Raw genomic sequence first — 19,597 nt, 5'->3', positions numbered from 1 at the left:
TTTACATTTTACATTGTTACACTTAATATTTTTTTCACAAAAGTTTTTTATTTACATTTATAAAAATAAATGGTAGTTCATATTTACAATTAATAATTCATACAACAATAAATAGAGAAATAGAGTATACAAGCCATGTTCTTGTGACATTTTCTCCATTACTCATACTTCGTTTGTAATGAAATTGTGTGAATTTTCGTCCTTGATCATCTGAAGGAAATACAAAATTTGCATTTAACGGAGCAGGAGGGCCTTTTTCAACCAACAATGTTTTAAAGTCGTTATTAATAATTAAAGGCCATTCCGCAGGGTCTGTACTGATAACATTTTCTGTTGAACTTTTGGATACTGTAGTTTCAGAAGGTACAGTGACATCTTCAACTGAGAAAGAGTCAAAAACTTCACTAGGTTGTACAACTACAGCATTTGAAATATTTAATGAAGAGGAAGAACTCGTTAAAAATTTTTGATAGAATTAGACTGTTTTTCAATTACAGCTTCTTTTTCACGTTTTCTCTTCCTATATTCTGCACCCGAAAGTCGCTGTCTACCATCCGACACATTGGTGCTTTCTTAACTTTTTACTACATAAATAATAAATATAATTTGTTAAAAATAAGCATGTCACTAAAACATGGATAAATGATCTTTGAGTCTGTATTTAATATTTTTGCCGAGAAACTTGAAAATTGACACTTGTCATTTTCTAACAAAAATCATCTCGAATTTCTTTAACAAAAAATGTGATAGTTTTAAAAAAAGGGTAACTTACTAAAAAAATTTTAAATATATGTATGACGTATGTATACGGTTGAATTACATAAAATGAGAACGCAATGCATGAAAATAATACAGTTTTTCAAAACCCCAAATAAACAATACAATTATTATTATTGACTATCCTAATATTCCTAGAGTCAACCCAAATAATAAAATAATAATGTAGCTAATAGGTTTTGAATTTTGAAAATTAAAAATTCACTTCCTAAATATATTAGGAATATATATAAATACATTCAAAATTTAAAATCAGATATCGGGATGTATTCTTTTTTCTTAATTTTTCATTGTATTTACATAAATTACCTACTTAATATTAATAATATTACAATTATTTAAAATAAAAAAAATACTCACCAAATTATTAATATTAAAATATGACGTGTTGAATGTTGATCGACTAAATAATATGCACAATGCACAGCACTCTATAATCGTTGACACTACGACTCGTTGACAAATGACGATATACTAGGTACGTATAGTTCGATAGTTGTCAATCGTTATAACTTTATAAGTAAACTAGTTTGTATCGCCGACAATAAATTACGAGTATTGATTATTGTATATACGATTTTGGGGATCTTTATCATGATTTGATTCGGTTCATGTTTGCTAATTGGAAACCATAAAGATATTAGATAATCGCGAAGCACGCCGAGCGACAATGCTAGCCCGCACATTATATTATATCTAATTATCTACTAATAATTCTTACTTAAGTACTACATACAATGACATAGTTCCAGTCAAAATAATATAATGAGCATTATTTTTATTTTAGATTTACAGTGAGTAATGGTGAAAAATACATATTTTTATTTATAAACAATGCCGCCCCTAAAATTCCAAAAAAAATTGGTCGCACGTGCCTTCCGCCGGCCCTGATGGTGGATCTGATGTATTATGGACTGATTGTGCCTAAATCTGAATTAAGTATTGGAAAGGTTTTTTTCTAGGAGAGACGTTTAAGAACCAGTTTTTCGAGAAATAGGGTAATAGGTTGATTGTTCTAAATGATTGAAGAATTTCTGTGGCTTCGCCGATCTTATGGATCATTATTATTATTGAACATGTCCAGAGTAAAAAAAAAGTAGGTGAGCTTTATCATAGAATTGTATATAAAAGTGAGGAACAGTAAAGCCTTTTTGGGGGGATGAATTGCTACTTCAGATGTGATTAAATCGTAGCCGGGTGATTTGTGTTTCTGTGATGGTTTTATGTCTTTACGCCGACGGTATCAACACCGATAGTAAATAAGCCGATGATATGTTTTTTTACAAAACGAATGTATTTCTATGGGATTAATATAAGAATAAAAATTAACTAATATGAAACTGAAAATTATGGAAAATTAATTATGTTATTAAATAATTAAAAATAAAATACCTAACTCACTGTTGCCTAGTTTTTTTTAATAATAAATATTTTTTGGCTCTGAAAAGAGACTTTTTATGCCCTAAAAAGGACATTTTTTAAAACGACGACGATCTAACTTGGCCATATAGCAAGATTGGAATTGAAAATTATGAGCAATTCCCTGCAAATAATCGTAGGTATCGCGATTGTCATGTCTTCGACGATTTCTTTAATTCGCAATGCTGTGTCTCGATAACACAGTTATGGGTATGTCACATTATGTACATACCGTATGTGTTTGTTGTCTTCTTTGATTTGGTCCATGGTATACACAAAACCTTTATTGACCAACTGTTGGTTGCCCTTCTGGCTCAAAACAAATTCAAATGGCATGGTTGCTTTTGACTTCTTACAAGACCGAATGTTAGAAACGAACTGACCTATCATTAAACCGGCACCTGTATATATACGAGTTACACAGGTAAAACCGACCAATGAGCTTTACCATTAAGCAGCTTAAACCATTTAAACAATTCTATGCTTAAACCGCAGGTAAACCACGAACGCTCATTGGTCGGTTTTACCTGCGTAACCCGTATATATATACAGGTGCCGGTTTAATGATCGCCGATCGGTCAGTTCAATTCTAACATTCGATCTTGTAAGAAGTCAAAAGCAACCATGCCACTTGAATTTGTTTTAAGCCAGAAGGGCAACCAACAGTTGGTCAATAAAGGTTTTGTGTATACCACGGATAAAATCAAAGAAGACAAACACATTTGGAAATGTGTTCATTATAATAGACACAAGTGTCTAGTGGCGAGTATGGACAGCTGAAAGCTGAAGACATTGTCATTTATTAAAATGACAAGCATAACCATGTCCCAGATGTGGCTGAAATCCGAGTCAAGGAAGTAATGGCCTCAATTAAACAAAAAACTGAAACGGACAACGGTGATGGATACATCACAGCAAATTTTAGCCTCTGTTGACTGTTACGTCGAGTCTCCCAGCGGTAGTAGCTGGAATTCTCTCACCAATCGCCGGGATAAAACAAAATATCCTTAAAGCAAGACAAAAGGCAGCGGGAGCTATGTCTTGCCTCTTGCCCCACTATATAACATGCGTGATTTACCGATTCCCGTCATTCCCGACAAATACACTTATACGGTGGCTGGAGATAAATTTCTTCAATTCGACAGCGGTGCTTCAGATAATATAATTATTATCTTTAGTACGCAAAAGAACTTGGATTTGATGGCGACATGTGACCATTGGTATGCTAGTGATACATTTAAAACGTCACCGCCATTGTTTAAGCAAGTTTTTACAATACACGCGAATAAGTATAATAACGTTCTGCCAACGGTTTACGCACGGCTGTTGCCGGATAAATGTCAAGATACGTATTCGCGTGTATTGGATCAACTGAAGCTGATTAACCAGGGCTGTCTCCAGCAGGCACGTAACCAGGATTTTATTTGGAGGGGGGTCGAAATAAATTTTAACAAAATTTTTATACATGATTGATATTCAAAACCTTTTATTTTTTTTATAAACTGAAAGATTAAAACTTTTATAATACTTACACAGTTACACTCAATGCTCATGTAACAATTGTAAGATTAATATCTCATGAAACTATGAAAGATATTGCTGTCTCTGCTATTATATACCTTTCAAATTTAATGATTCATTAACATGTTTCAAACACAATATCTTCCATAAAAATACGTTTCATTTTCATAAATAAATTCAAGCGTTAAGGTTTTTAATATTAATCTTAATAATTATCAATTATAATCGGCGCAAGCGCATAATGCTCGAGAGTCGAAAATCGTAGTCAGTGATCAGTAATCAAGGTTCTTCATGATTCGTTACATTAATATAATTATGTATTTAAAATATTTTTCAATGTTACATCAGTAATGATATGTAATAATTGTAATATGTTTGTCATGGGCAATAGATATTCAGATAGTGGGCACAAGAACACAACGCCAAAGCTAGCAACATAACAAGGGTGCGAGAAATGTGAGGAATATATTATGATGATCTGATGACTTATAAATTTATAAATTATAATATTGTCGTTTGTCAAATTATAATATTGTCGTTTGTCAAATTATGATGAGTTTCGGCTATCGGCACTATCGCATACGTAACGTACTAACGTGAACGTGCTCGCCCACGGCCTTAGAAGACCGCTCGCCGATCGACCGATCACAAAAGCTGATTACAACCTGCGCCGCGTTGTCGTATCTATGTTCATACCGATAACCTCACGAAAATATTGTTATTTTGCAACCGCATAGCAAGCACCAGCTGTTTTCATAACAATACGACATTAAAGTTAAGTAATAGTGATAATAATAATAATAATACTAATGACTAATGAGTAATGATGGTTGGGATGTTGGGAAAAAATATTCTTTCTGTCGGAAAACCATCCCTGCGCGAACGACTCAACGACTCTTAACTTAACACCGTGTTTGCATGACCGTAATTTATTGTTCATATTAAAGGCAAGTATTGTCTAGGACGACAGCATTTTATAATGCGAAAATAACGGAAAAAAATTACAACACTACCCCGCGATATTGTTTCATAAATTTTCTGCGACGAATGACGATGTCTTGTACCAGTATCTTGGCTCTAAAAACAGTACCACCCTTATTAGTTATTATCTCGTCGCGGTCATCACTCACCACTCGCTCAACGCCAGTTCGCCTTCAAATCCGCTAGTCAGCAGTCGTTACCAACCTAGGTTACCTACCATATCCGATAGCTCACGACTCGTGCGGTCGTGCTGCTCGCAGCCACAACCCAAGCTAAGTGTCACTACTGCCACTGCGGCTCAGTAGTCAGTAGTGAGCGTAGAATGTAGATAAAGAAGTGCCGAGTGGTTACTACTTACTAGTTACTTAGTTGGTGGCCAACGGGTTGCGCGCGTCGGTCGCGGTTCGCACGTGAACAGTGGACGACGACGCCGCCGCCAACGTTTTTTTTTCATCTCCCCGAGGCCGTGTATGGGAGGGAGTCGAATGCGTTTTGCGCGTATTATTTTATAATATTGTTATTTGTTAATTAAACATTACGAATTACGATTATCTATGGAGATTGCCAACTTATCACTCACTACGGTAGATTAATACATTTGACATTTTTCGCCTTCTCCGACCACGTTCGAATCGATTGTCGACCACCGTTCGCCGTCGTTTGAAATGTCTCCTGTTTGGCGGGCAGCGGACGCGGCGTCGTGACCATAATAATAAAATAACTATTATAGGTATATTAAATACTGCGGCGAGCACCTAAAACTCGTGTCTACCACAGCGGGCATCGTCAACAACCCTACTCGTCTTCGTTATAATATAATTAATATAATTATTATATATTATCGTAATTCATGGTGAGTTATCTTCATATGTTCCTCTGTCTAATAACGATTGAATTTTAATTTTTTTACCACATTATTATAACTCGTAGATTATAATGGCATAAGTACTATATACTGTACGCGAGAAATATATTTTAATCAATTATTATTTTTTTCACCATCTCAGTTTTTATTTATTTTTTTATCGATTGTCAGTTTAGAGCCGGTGTCTACAACAGAACTATACTCGTATACTTGTGAACGAGTACTTGTTTTTAAGAAATTAATTTTGATCCTATATAATTATGTTTCCATAGTAAAGCGATCACATTTTATTCAATTATTTTGATGATATGCAACCATTATATTTTAATATAATAAAAAAAAAAAAATAAAAAAATTGTGTTAATTTTATAATCTTCTGATATTTTGTATATCAGAAAACTTTAAAATTATACAGATTAAACTAGATAGAATCATGTTGTTCACTAAAATAACATTTATTTTGAATTTCTATTCTTTAACCAATTTATTAATACTTTATTTGTAACTTATCAGCTTATAGCCTAGTAGGTAATATTTTTAAAGAATATTTAAGAAGCATTTTTTTTTAAATACCTGCCTATCTTGATAGCATTTATTAAGTACTCAAATAGTTTTTACTGTTTAAGTTGAACTTAGGTATGCTGTATGATGGCCTGGTGGTGACATCTATTTTATTTAAATTCTAATAAAAATTCATATTGATGTTATCAAGTAGTACCTATAAGAATTAGTTATAGTCAACATTTTAATACCGTATCATTGTTACACTTGGCACAAAGGTTGTACTTGTTAGTAATTGACATTTACGTTTATTTTGTTTGTATATCAGCTATTTTAAATGTCCTTAAAAGCAGATAGTTATCGTCTCTAATTAATATAATTCAATAAAGTTGGACTTGGTTAACTCAAAGTTGAAGGGACTGGCCAAAAATATTGAGTTAATCAATTTTGACTATACACTAAAACACAAAATATTTGATTAATAAAAATAAAGACTCCTTACCCACTTAAATTTTTTATCTCTTATATCTAACTTAGCCTCAAAATTATGTTTATAAATACACCATGGACACACATGTACTATGTTAATGTGTATTTATGGAATGATTTTTTGTTTTGAACAAAAATTAACTACTCATAACAAAACACTGATAGAGTTGAGGCTAAAGTACTAATCCACAATCATTAAAAGTTAAATAAAATTAATATCAGGATTATTAAGCACAAGTGATTTCAGTAGATTAGTTTAATTTCCAAATTTTAGACCTCGGAAGCTTTTTTTTGAGCTTAACTTGATATCCGCTTAATTTCTTGAAGACTTTTTAAATCAAGAAAAATACTGTATACAGAAATATAGAGCATAAGAATGTTTTTAATATTTTTAACTTAATTATAGTAGTTAATGCTTTTATAATCAAAAAAAAAAAATAATAATAATAATAAATCTAAGTATAACGAATCCTAGGATCCCTGTGGTTTTTAGCGAATATGGGCTAGTCTTTATAATTTAAAAATATTAAAATATATACAGAAAAATATACTTAGCTAAAAAAATTAAATATTAATTGTATTTGTAGATCTAAAATAATAAAGTATTGTGATTATATTTAATTAAATTTATTTAATTATTATTATTTATTAATTTAATTTAATTTAGTTAATTTTTATTCTATAATTTGTAGATAAATATTTTAGAATTGAATTGTATTTTTGATCATTTGTATTTTACTGCATATTTCATGAATAGGAAGGAATAGATATAACAGTTCTATATTTATTTTTGTAAAATAATTTAACAAATTGCAAAGGATATTTTCCTTTTAAATAATTTGAACTATAGCTTCTTTTTAATGTCATTCTATAAATGCAGATAGGGTATTCGTATATGTCAAAGTATCTTAACATTGTGCCAAGTATACTATACGCATGCCACCAAACTACTGACCTCATTTATCTAAAATACATCCTAACTTATACTCCTGTATTTCTCAATAGCATATTTTCAAATAATTTTATTTAAATGGTAATGTTTAATTGTATAGAATTATAACATAATTTTGTAGCCTAATATATTTTTACTATAATATATATATTTTTTTTAATAGTTTAAATATGTTCTTATTTTACAGACAAATCTAAAAGTTATTTTGTAAGAATACCTATACAAGTTCGTAAAATATGAATAATAAATCATATTCATTATTAACCAAAGAGATGATCAATAATTCTGAACATGACGGAACTTTACCAGAAAATTGTTTTTGCTCTGTATGTAATGTACATATGAATAGAATGAAAAGATCTCGACCACTTGATACCCACCAAGAACATAACGCATTGTCATCAGACGGGATAAAAGATCGGTGGTGTCCTATTGATCGATTATCAACTATTCGTACCAACTCACATCAAACAATAGATCACAACTCAGAAAGGCTACTAAAATTAAATCCCTATCCTATTTTGGATTCTGATCCTACATTGGACAGTTTAAACTATTCAAATGCATTATCCAGATCTCCTAATTCATTAGGTAAGTAGGATAAGTATTTTTTTAGTTAATTAATGAGTTAAAAATTATTATTTGTAATTAAAAATGATTTGTTGATTAATGGCTAATAATCTGCAGAAATAGAAGATGATATTTTTCAAAGTTAATAAATCAAATAAACAATACCTCAACATAGTAAAAATCTATATTTTTTTAGGAAACAAAAAGAAAGATTATACTACACAGTCTTTGTATGAAATCGAACATAATGATAGACGTAATGATGTTTTTCAATATCATAATAATTCAAGACAGTGGGAAGAAAATGAAAACTGCGTAGATCAAGAAGAGTATCATAATGTTGATCAATTTAATTATACATCAATTAAAAAGTATGATGCGCATATAAGACAACCCCCTGTTCATCGCCAGCGTAAAGTAACTATTGCAATAAAAGTAATTTTTTAACTATTTGTATTTTAAATTATATATGATTATAATTTAGATATTACCAACGGTTCCTCCTAAACCTCTTATTTCTACAAATTGTATTCAAAAAATAGGATGCTCATCTTTAACCATAAATGGTCATTTGAATAATACAAGTTCAAAGAATAAAGATCTCGTGGACATTCCAAATCAGAAAACACTTGTCAACCATGTACGAATAGCTACATTTATGCCTGTAGAATCAAAAGAAATATTTAAATCAAAGAACCATATTAAAGATTCATCTAAGGCTAAAGAATCATTGATGGTTACTAAAGAAGACAAACTAATTTATGAACAAACAAGTCTAAAATCAGAATTAATACTTAATAGTGATATTTATGACACAGAAAAATCAATATTTTCTGATAAAAGTATTAAAACATTAACACTTAACACTAGACGGCGAACTGATAATATAAATAATACATCTGTGTTTTCTGTTAAGTAAGAATAAAATTAACTAAACAATTCTTTAAGTAATTTATTTTTAAATCTAAATATTTAATGGTTTTATTTCAGTTCGTGTAATACACACTTGGACTTAACATCTGAAAGTAAATATTAACTGAAACTCGCTATAATACTACATATTTGTTTATATTAAATTATATACTATGTTTATAATAGATGCTCGAAAAACATTAGAATCTCCATTAGTGCAAACCCTTAACAAGAGTATTGGACAAGATTCTATGACTGATGAACCAAATAAATTAGCTTTTGACCATTTGTTTTCAGGTATTTAAATAAGTTTAAAAATTAAATAAATGGAATATTTACCTATATAATGATAATTTTCAATTACAGGTACTCAATTACAAAAGGATAATTTTGAATATCATTCAGCATTACGCCCGAGTTTATTTTCTAATATGCCACCTTACATAAGATTTTCTTCCCATGATATTAAAGGTATTAACACTGCTATTCAATGCTTTTTAGATAAAAATGGTTAATTCTAAGTTTTCTATAATTATAATTACAGGTGAATCATTTCCACTATCTTTGCAAAAGTTATTAAAGTGGAAACTAAGTTCTATAACTCCAATTGTTGTACGTCGAACTATTCAAAATAGTGGTTTTAAACTTGTTAGAAGTGAGCATAGTTTTATTCAAAATGTAATCGATTCTTCTGTCCTAACTATTTAATCCAATCAATATGGTATATCCTTACAAAATCACCATGGTGTTACATCTCTTATTGTTGATCCTTTCTATGGTTTAACGTATCTACCTAATGAATAAATTATGTTACCTAGACTGTGTACTTTTACTTTTTTCCTTTTAATATTATTATATATTATATAATTTTAATAATAATTAATATTTGTTTTTCAAATTTTAATTTTTAAGAATCTAATGATTGGGTTGGAACATGGGGTAAACATATGAAATCATTGTGTTTCAAAACACTTCGGGAACAACAAAAACTTAATCATTTTCCGGGTACTTTTCAAATTGGCCGCAAAGATAGGTTGTGGAAAAACTTGCATCGATTAATGTTGAAATATGGTAAGGAAAATTTTGGCTTTATACCTACATCATATATACTACCTCAAGAAGCTAGAATTTTACGACAAGTTTGGGAAAAAAATGATGAAGATAAATGGATTGTTAAACCGGTATTATTTTATTTTATTTGTTCCTTAAAATAATGATAAAATTAATATTGAATTTTATTATATTTACAGCCAGCATCTGCTAGAGGAACTGGCATTCGTGTTATTTCTAAATGGAGTCAAATACCAAAGAAAGTACCTTTAGTTGTTCAAAGGTACATAGATAATCCATATCTAATTAATGACACCAAATTTGATTTAAGACTGTATATACTCATCACTTCAATAAATCCACTTCGCCTATATCTTTATGACAATGGCCTTGTGCGATTTGCTTCTGGTATAATATTTGTTGTTTTACGATTGAAATCATCACTTATCTATGTGTAATTTTTCAGTTAAGTATTCATCTGATCTTACCACTCTATGTGATCGATATATGCATTTAACAAACTATAGCATTAATAGACTTAGTAGCCAGTATACTCAAAATGAAGATGCTGATGCGTGTCAAGGTCATAAATGGTAAACATGCTAAATTAAGAAGACACTACACCTGCATGCATTGTCCCCGTCTTAGAAACGTGCAACATAGTAAAAGCCTTTTTAGCGCAGGACAAATTTTACTTCCTCCATTTATAGTAAAATTATCAAAATTTGACTACGGAAAAAGAACTATACATGTGTCATAACATTTTTATTTTTTTTGATAGCACTATCCATACATTTTCAGTAATTTAATTTAAAAATACCATATGTTCTCAAACTGTTGACTATTTATGTTATCCAATTATAAAAATAGCTGTAATTTTGGTAATTCTACATAAATATAGAAGAAGTAAAGTTGTCCAGTGCAAAACTAATTTTTATGTTATATGTTTATTAGACGGAGACAATACATGTGGATGTGGCGTCTTCTGTAGTGTATTAATTTTTAATTTTATGCTAGTATTTTTACTTGAAATAATGTAAACATTATAACAATGTAATAACTTAGGACATTAAAATCACTATGGACATATATGGAAAAAGAACGCAAGGTCGATGTTAAAAAATTGTGGGAGAGCTTAGAAGATCTGGTCGTTAAGACTGTCATCAGTGGTGAATCACCAATGAGTCAAATGTGCCGTTCAAATCTGAGCAATAGATATAATGCTTATGAATTATTTGGAATAGATGTTTTGTTTGATGAATATCTTAAACCTTGGATATTGGAAGTAATTATAATAATTACACGTTTGTAACATTGAATAATGTAATATTGAATGGTTCTATGTTCATTATTAGGTCAATATATCCCCTTCATTGCATTCTTCGTCTCCACTTGACTTGGCTGTTAAGGGACCATTGGTCAAAGATCTAATGAATATGGTTGGCTATCATATCCCAAACAAAATGTCTCAAAGTACACATGTGAGTTTTAAATGATAGTAGATTGTTTGTTCTAATATGTTTCACTTAATTTCTATAATCAACCAACAAAAATAAATAATTTTATTAAATTAAACATTTCTATAGAATACCTTACTCAAGATGTTAGGAGTCAAATCACCACTATGCTATGATAAAAGATTATATACATTTAATTTATCTGCTAAAGAAAAAGAAAAACAAGAATATTATACAAATGCTGAATCCAGAGTAGAAGTACTAAATTATTAATTACTGTTACAAGTATCAATTAATTATAAACTTAAAATTTTTTTTAGTATATTGATAGCATATTAGATGATCTATTACCAGACGATATTCGGCATCTTATCATTTATGAAGATGAACTCACACAAATTGGCTCGTATGTATTTTATTATGACATTATTTATTTCTACATTAGATAATAAGATATATATATATATACTTATATACTAAGATTTTTATGTTTTTAGGTTTCAAAAAGTATTTCCAACCACTTTATCTTTTAAATATCATCAATACTTTGAAGGTTCTAGATATTATAATATGCTTTTTGATGCATGGGAATGTAAATACAGTAACAACAGAGATGAAGGTAAGAACTATTTTTAAAAACTTTAAGTATTCATACATTATAATTAATATTTAAATTATTTAAAGTACACAATATACATTTTATTTTTAAGGTATTGCTGTGCTTGAAAAGTTATGTCAGCTGAAAATTCACCTGGAAGTGCCAGACATCGAGGAAGAACAATCAAAAGTAACATATACAATTATTAAGCTATAACTATATATATTTCTATGAGATAAATATTTTTACACTTTTATGAGTCATGTAAATGATTTTTAAAATGCTTATCTATAATATTTTTAATTTATTAGTATACTTGCCTATAAACTAAAGAAACAATAAATTTTCACAACTACTACAACTTCAACATTTAAAAATTTAACGCACACTATTTAATGTTGTGTTAGTTTATAGTATGAAGATGATTTTATAGTTTTAATTTCATACATCTTATTAAATCCACAAGTTTTATTTTCATAAAAATGTTATGGGATGAAGAAATGAGTTGATCATCATAATACTGTAAATAAATAAATTTATAAATTTAAAATTTCCTATAAAATAGTTAAATTATGATTAATGCTATAATATTGATAAAACTATTTAATCTTTAATACCTAAAAGTAATATGTATATGAATAGAGTATTTGGGTATATAAACACAACCGCATATCCGAATTACTAAATAATATATTTAACTATACTCTGTTCAGAATATGAACAGACTTTGGTGGCTAGAGCTTTAGAACAGCCATGCTCATGTGCAGAAGCATGACACCGAGGTCTGTTCTTATTTTGAACAGAGTATAATAACTGTAGTTTATATATATGACTAAAGATTATAATTTGACCTTGTGTCTATGTTTACTAATCAGTCAATAGTTAATCAATTCTAAATATTAATATCAATTTGAATAAGGAAAATTAATGATCAAACAATAAATAAAAAATCTATTTCTGAAAATTAACAGCATTGATGACATGCAAAATATGCATAAATAGAAGTATAAATATAAATATGGATAAAATCAAAAATGATTTTTCTCACCCAATTGTTCTTTAAAATTATCTGAAAAATGACTTTATCTATAAGCTTATTACCATATAGAGATAATTATGTGATACAATCAATTATTTAATTTGAAACAAAATTATATAAACACTGCTACTCAAATGGAAATATTATATATATTAACCAGTCACTACATATCTATTCACGTTAATGAAACAATAAACTTTTCTTGTAATTATATTAAGAACTACATATACAAATCAATTATTATGCATTCAAAAAAATAAAGCTATTTTATTTCTTTTTATGTAACTTCTTAATATCTTCTAAACTTTGTGTTTTAAGCAAATTAACTATAGGGAAAGATGATGTGGTATAGTTGTTATGGTTAATATGAATTCAACAATAATTCATTGTGTACAAAAAAGTAAAAACCTTGTATACATATTTTGTGAATATTTCAAGTCTACAGTTATAAATTTATTTTTGGATCACAAAATTTTGACAAAATCAAATTGCTTATGAACTGTTGGTGGCTAAAAGTTCTAAAAAATACCAACAATTTTCTATCTAAAACCACTTTCAAAGTTGAAGATAGTTGAAACTTAGATACAAAATTCTTCATAAGTTTATCATAGGATAAAATATCCTAGACTGACAAACAGTCTTCGCTCACAATCGTTTTTGTATACAATGACAAATCATTAAACCTAAATTTAACACTATCTATTCTAAATTGATTCACCTGTAACTTACTATACACTAGACTACTAGAACATCAGCCACTAGACCGTGCTTTTTGTTAAAATGAATCTTCTAATAAAATTATTTTAATATAAAAATTGGTCTAAATTATTAATCCTACCTCCAAGTTGTACTATCGATCATTGGGTGACTTCTTAATTAGGTAATTTATTTAAAATCTTTGCTTACCTTACTGTTCCATTTGTGGATATTGTATATTTCTCTTTTAAATAAAAAAAAAGTCAATCAAAATTCCTAATTGTATTATTCTTATCTAAATAAATATTTACAACTTTTTTGATAACTATTGGTTTACAACTAATAAAATTCTTTTCACGTGTTATAATACAAGTTAACAAGTATTTAATTAATTAATTTGTATGCTTTTAATAATTATTAAGGAACCAATTATGTGGTGCTTCAGAAATGCGTATTTCGCCTATAAAAATGTTAAATGTTGTAAGTGGGTGGTATTTTTATTTGGAGTTTTCTTAGCATGTGAATTTAAGTGTTTTAATCACTGTGAAGTAATTATGAACCTAGTATAGCCTATAAATGAAAATTAGAAAAAATGGTGTTATTGTTGCGTTCTGTAAGTTTTTCCATACTTAATTAGTAATATATATTTTAATATTCTTTTCTTTATTGAAATAGATATTATTTGTTATGGGTCAGTGGCTTAAGTGTTGAAGGTTAAAGTAATCATGGTATAACCCAGATATTTAGACTTCCTTAGAATAATAATCAATATTAATGATGAATGTATTAATCATTATTTATGAAAAATATCTGATATCTTATGTAATTGGTAATATAAATATTTTATAAATGCATTACTATTATTAGCTTAATATAATATTTTTGTGCCAATTTATATTTAAGAAGAAAAATCTCTACTTAAAAAAAAAAAACTAAAAGTACTATACAATAGTTTTTTTTCTTTGTTTTATTGCAAAGAAAACATTGTTTTTAGCTTTTGGTGACAGTCGAAAAATCATATTGTATTAAATTGTGTGACACATTAGATTTAATAAGGTATAATAAAATATTACAGTTTTAATCTTTGGTTGTACCCTGTAGAAATAAGTAGTATTCTAATTAAATATTTAAATAATCGACTAAGTTCAGGATATTAGTAGTTATAATTCGATCAAAACCTATTCAGTATTATTTTAAATACATGTTTATTATGTATATCAATTATCATACAATTTAGCTATGACAATATGTTTAAATGCTTAATTTAATGTTTTATAAATCAAAATTATGTTTATGATTGTATTAATTTAAGTCTTAATTTTTAATTTTTAATAATATATATAATGGTTATTTTCATCATGAATTTGGCTAGATCAGAAATCATAAACAAATAAATTTAAATGCTTCTTATTTCTCTCAATTGTTTAAATTATTAGTTGCATAATATGTAGTATATTATGCTATGAAACATTGCAACTTTTAAGAAATTAAAATCATTTTTGGACTCTAAAATCATTCATAAATATAATTTTGGTCATTATAGTTTAGTTATTAGGTTAGTTTATTTTAGTGTTATAGGTTGTTTAATTTACGTTTAAAGGGTATTGGATAAACAAGTCTTCACAATCAAATTAATTTTGAATATTTATTCATAATTTTTATTTTATTTTCAATATTACAATGTTTGACTGACTATGATTGTATAATAGATTACATTTACATAACTAATAGTATTTAAATAATACAAAATGAGTAAAATGCAATTGAACAATAGAATAAATAACAATCTCTAACTATGTGTTACAATTTTTAGTTTTGTTGTTGTTACAACACATTTTTTCTGTATGCCGTTTGTGAATAAAATATGTGTTTATTCACTGAACATTGTAGTTTAATATTTTCTATTTTTACTAACAAAAAAGTATATATCATATTTTCAAAAACCGAAATCATTAATCTTTGACATGTTATTCCAATTTTATTATTAAAACATGATGAATGATTTATTACTTTATTAATTCTTACTAAAATGGATATTTTTTAACAATATATGATTGACAAAATATATTAATTTTTTTATCTTCTAAACTAACCAGATTATCATCAATTAATATTTACACATATTATACAATATAAATGTTCATTTTTAGCAAATAAATTATTATATTGTGTATTTTATAATTACCCATGATTAATCTTTCAAATTTAAATTGATAATTTTATAGAATTAATAAATAAAAATTTAATAAATCTTATTACTCAAAGGTTATCACATTTTTTAAATCTTGTAATTTACTTAAAAATAAAATGTTACTTTGATTAATAAAGATCAATGATTGTGAATTAAATTTACTTATGGGTTGATGTTGTACTAAGTTTATCATGCCATTACCCTTTATGTATTCATTATTTTAATTAATATTTTGTTTAATTATTATTTTTTAATGTACTTTATTTTTATCTGGTAGACTTGCGACATCCACCAAAATACACAAATGGAAGTTGAAAAAATGTTGGAAAAATCAGGTGGTGATAAATTAAGTGACCATCATCAAGCGGTCATCAGGTAATCTGATAACTGATCATGTACACTTAAATACATTATTTTATTTTGGTTTTTATAAATAATATGTTCTCAAATATAATTAATACCGTACAATTTTGTTTTATTGTTTATTTTTGTTGCTTATTTAATTTACATACACCTTTAATGTTCATATTTTGGCTTTTGTAAAATTCTAGAACTTCTATGAATTGTCACTATTACACTAGAGTCTGCTAATAAATCACTAATAAACATGTGGATAAAATACCTATCTTGCAAATGTCTTTTATCTGGTGATTTTTCAACAATTAAAATTGTTGTTATTATTTAGTTTTTAGTAATACGTAAATTCATTTAAAATTAGATATTATTTTATAAACTATTATCTGTGACTTGTGAGTTAACTTAATCATTTTCTTATGTATATAAAATATGTATATATATATATATTATAATTAATTTGTATTTACTAATTAATAGCTTGCTAATTTTTACTAATTGATTGATTAATGTATTGCAAGAGCATGTTAAGGATTTTTAATTTCTTTTATAGTTTTATTTTGTTTGTGTGTTTTTGATATACCGGTGGAGTGTTTCAGACACTGACCTATGTGTTTTTTTTATATTTGTCTATCAGTCATTTTTCAATGTCTGCTGCTGAACGTCGTCATATGGTGTATACATCTATAACAATGTCTGACGAAGGAGATTGGATTAGTGACGATTTTCCATTTGATGATGATTCTACATCAGCCACTAGTCATCCAATGGTTTCCTGATATATAACCATGTTAATGAACACTAAGCATGCAATAACATCAAATCGATTGCGTTTGTATGGTTTTGTTCATGGTTTTTGGACTTGGCTAAAAACTCATATTAATTAATTTTTTTGTTAAATGTAACAAAAAATAATAAATTGTGATAATTGTACATATTCCTTAAGAAAGGGAGCAAAGTTTTAGTTGCATTTTAGATTTAAACATTGAAGTAATGTAAATAATATATTTTACATCCTCATTAGTTGAAGGGTTGTTAAAAATATATATGTATAATTTTTATTCTGTGATAAGGCTAAACTATTTTTATTTTTTATTTTTGAGGACTGCAATTCTTTAAAGTTATTTCACGGGGATAAGACCACTCTGGCAATATTCCTTGTTTCATCAAATGTACACTATTATCTATTAACGGTGAAAATTTGGTTTATATTTATAACAGTGGCATTATAGGTTCTGCCCATGTGAAACCATTTATGCATATAGTTTCATAATTACTCAACAAACAACTAATTATATGGTACTAGTGAAATTACTTTTTCATTACATTAAATTAGTTTTTGAAATTGTTTATATCAAACCACTTATAAAGCAGATGTCTTCTCAAAGATAAATAGTAATTTTAACTAAATTTTATGTGATAACAACATAAAAAGAATGTTAAACTATTGTCGATAGATAATTATAATATTATGTGCAATTTTGACTTTTAGTACCAATAATTTTGTTGTAACCATATTCAATTTTAAATCAAACAAGATAGCATTACAATTAAGTTTCATCAATCAAAATGAACAATGATATTAATACATGATTTTCAACTCAATTTACATATTTTATAAATAAATGTATTTTAATTTTTTATTGTAATCATTGCATCAAATTAATATAATAAAATAGTAAATATTGTCATCATACAATGCTTCTATAAAATTTGTAAAGTCTAATTCACATATGTCATTACTATTGTATTATGTGGGTAAATCACTGCCTCATACCTTTAGTTAATACACATTTCAATATTTATTTTGTATTAAAGCAATTACATTTTTACCAGTAGCGTAATTAATAATTTGGTTTTGGGTAATGGCCGTAAGGAGATTATATTTGTTTGGAAAAGTATGTAAGCCTCATACGGTAACCTACCCCATCAATGATTAAAAGTTTTGTGATGAGGATCTATTCCCCTCATCATCACCCTTATTTTTACTATATTTGACTAGCATTAAATTAAATATTTTATCATATTAAAGCTATTATGGAGGCAAAATGTCAAGATTTGAAAATAATTTAATACTTCTTACATATTATTATTCAGAATTGTAATTACACATATATTAATCGCTAAAATTTAATAAATCATAAGCAAAAGCAGAAATCCATTAAAGTTTTGGGGGACTTAAATTTTTAACATAAAAGATTTTGATTGTACCTTACTAGAAAAAACTGTATATTTTGGGGGCTAAGCTCCCTTAACCCCTCTGTGATTTGAGTCTATTCATGAGTAAGTAGGTAATGTTTTTGTTTTTAAATTAAATTTAGCAATACTGTTGCAAATGTTGCTAATTGCCAAGAAACTAAATTATGTAAAGAATTTTTTAAATATTTTATTTTAAAACTTCTCTAAATTTTTAATTTGTAAAATAAATTGGTATACCTTTGTAGATAATAATCATATTTTTTTGTTATACTTGATTGAATTTAAATATGTGTTCATGTATGTATAAAATATTTTATAAATGTTGTTCGGAGTACTCATATTAAAAGTTATACAAATTGTGACTAAATTTGAAGACAATATTACATTTATTTAGTTTATTAATATTAGATTCAACAACATTTTATTGTGACACATTATTAAAATTTGTGAATTGTGACTTTTTTTTATGTTGTATATTTTTATCTTTTTAATAAACTAATTAATGAAAGTGTTTTTGTAAAATTTTCAACAGATAGAACCCCTGGGTAGCTGGATAAGTAATCTAAATTTTCAATTAAAAAGTTAAAACTTATACTAAGTGAAATATGACGTCATCTCATAGACATAATATATACGCATAGACACATGTGTAATATACTAATATAGCAAAATTTAAAAATTTGGTTTATTTTTCATGGTCTTTTATTCTTTTGGTTTTTTTTCAGTGATTCAAATTTATCCTGATATAACTTGTACCCGGGTTGAATAATAGTGACCCAATTTAATGTAAAATGTAGTTTACATAAATAATTAGGATTATAATAATTTATTATATACTCGTAGATTATAGAGTAGTAATTGTATACTTTCGAGTAGGTATAGATTTGACTAACAACAAACAATTTTTATCAAGTTAAGGTAATTATTATATTTGTTTCACATTCATCAATTGATTTGATAAATGACTGTTATAAAGGTAAATCTATAAGATAATATCAAGCCCAAATTGGACCATTACCTGTCTGT

The 19,597-nt window shown here is 27.4% G+C and overlaps 1 protein-coding gene and 1 pseudogene across 1 annotated transcript; one reads left to right on the top strand and one right to left on the bottom strand.

Annotated features, from left to right (window-relative positions):
* Nucleotides 1-13: 13 nt before the first annotated feature.
* LOC149056382 (uncharacterized) lies at nt 14-1,463 on the bottom strand (annotated as a pseudogene).
* A 3,406-nt stretch (nt 1,464-4,869) lies between these two features.
* LOC107171588 (tubulin polyglutamylase ttll-4-like) lies at nt 4,870-19,079 on the top strand. The gene is made up of 19 exons (XM_089225480.1): nt 4,870-5,551; nt 7,693-8,096; nt 8,272-8,492; nt 8,560-8,990; nt 9,066-9,100; nt 9,174-9,284; nt 9,354-9,458; nt 9,532-9,642; nt 9,900-10,168; nt 10,238-10,445; nt 10,504-10,630; nt 11,103-11,322; nt 11,393-11,518; nt 11,624-11,752; nt 11,815-11,900; nt 11,992-12,113; nt 12,205-12,281; nt 16,296-16,393; nt 17,010-19,079. The coding sequence occupies exons 2-19, from the start codon at nt 7,742-7,744 to the stop codon at nt 17,149-17,151; spliced, it is 2,973 nt and encodes a 990-aa protein (XP_089081606.1). The 5' UTR covers nt 4,870-5,551; nt 7,693-7,741; the 3' UTR covers nt 17,152-19,079.
* Nucleotides 19,080-19,597: the final 518 nt, after the last annotated feature.

This window comes from Diuraphis noxia, unplaced genomic scaffold (genome assembly GCF_037042655.1).
Source record: "Diuraphis noxia isolate RWA-SAM2 unplaced genomic scaffold, SU_Dnox_SAM2 contig0004, whole genome shotgun sequence".
NCBI classification, from domain to species: Eukaryota; Metazoa; Arthropoda; class Insecta; order Hemiptera; family Aphididae; genus Diuraphis; species Diuraphis noxia.
This window is presented reverse-complemented; position numbering and strand designations above follow the sequence as displayed.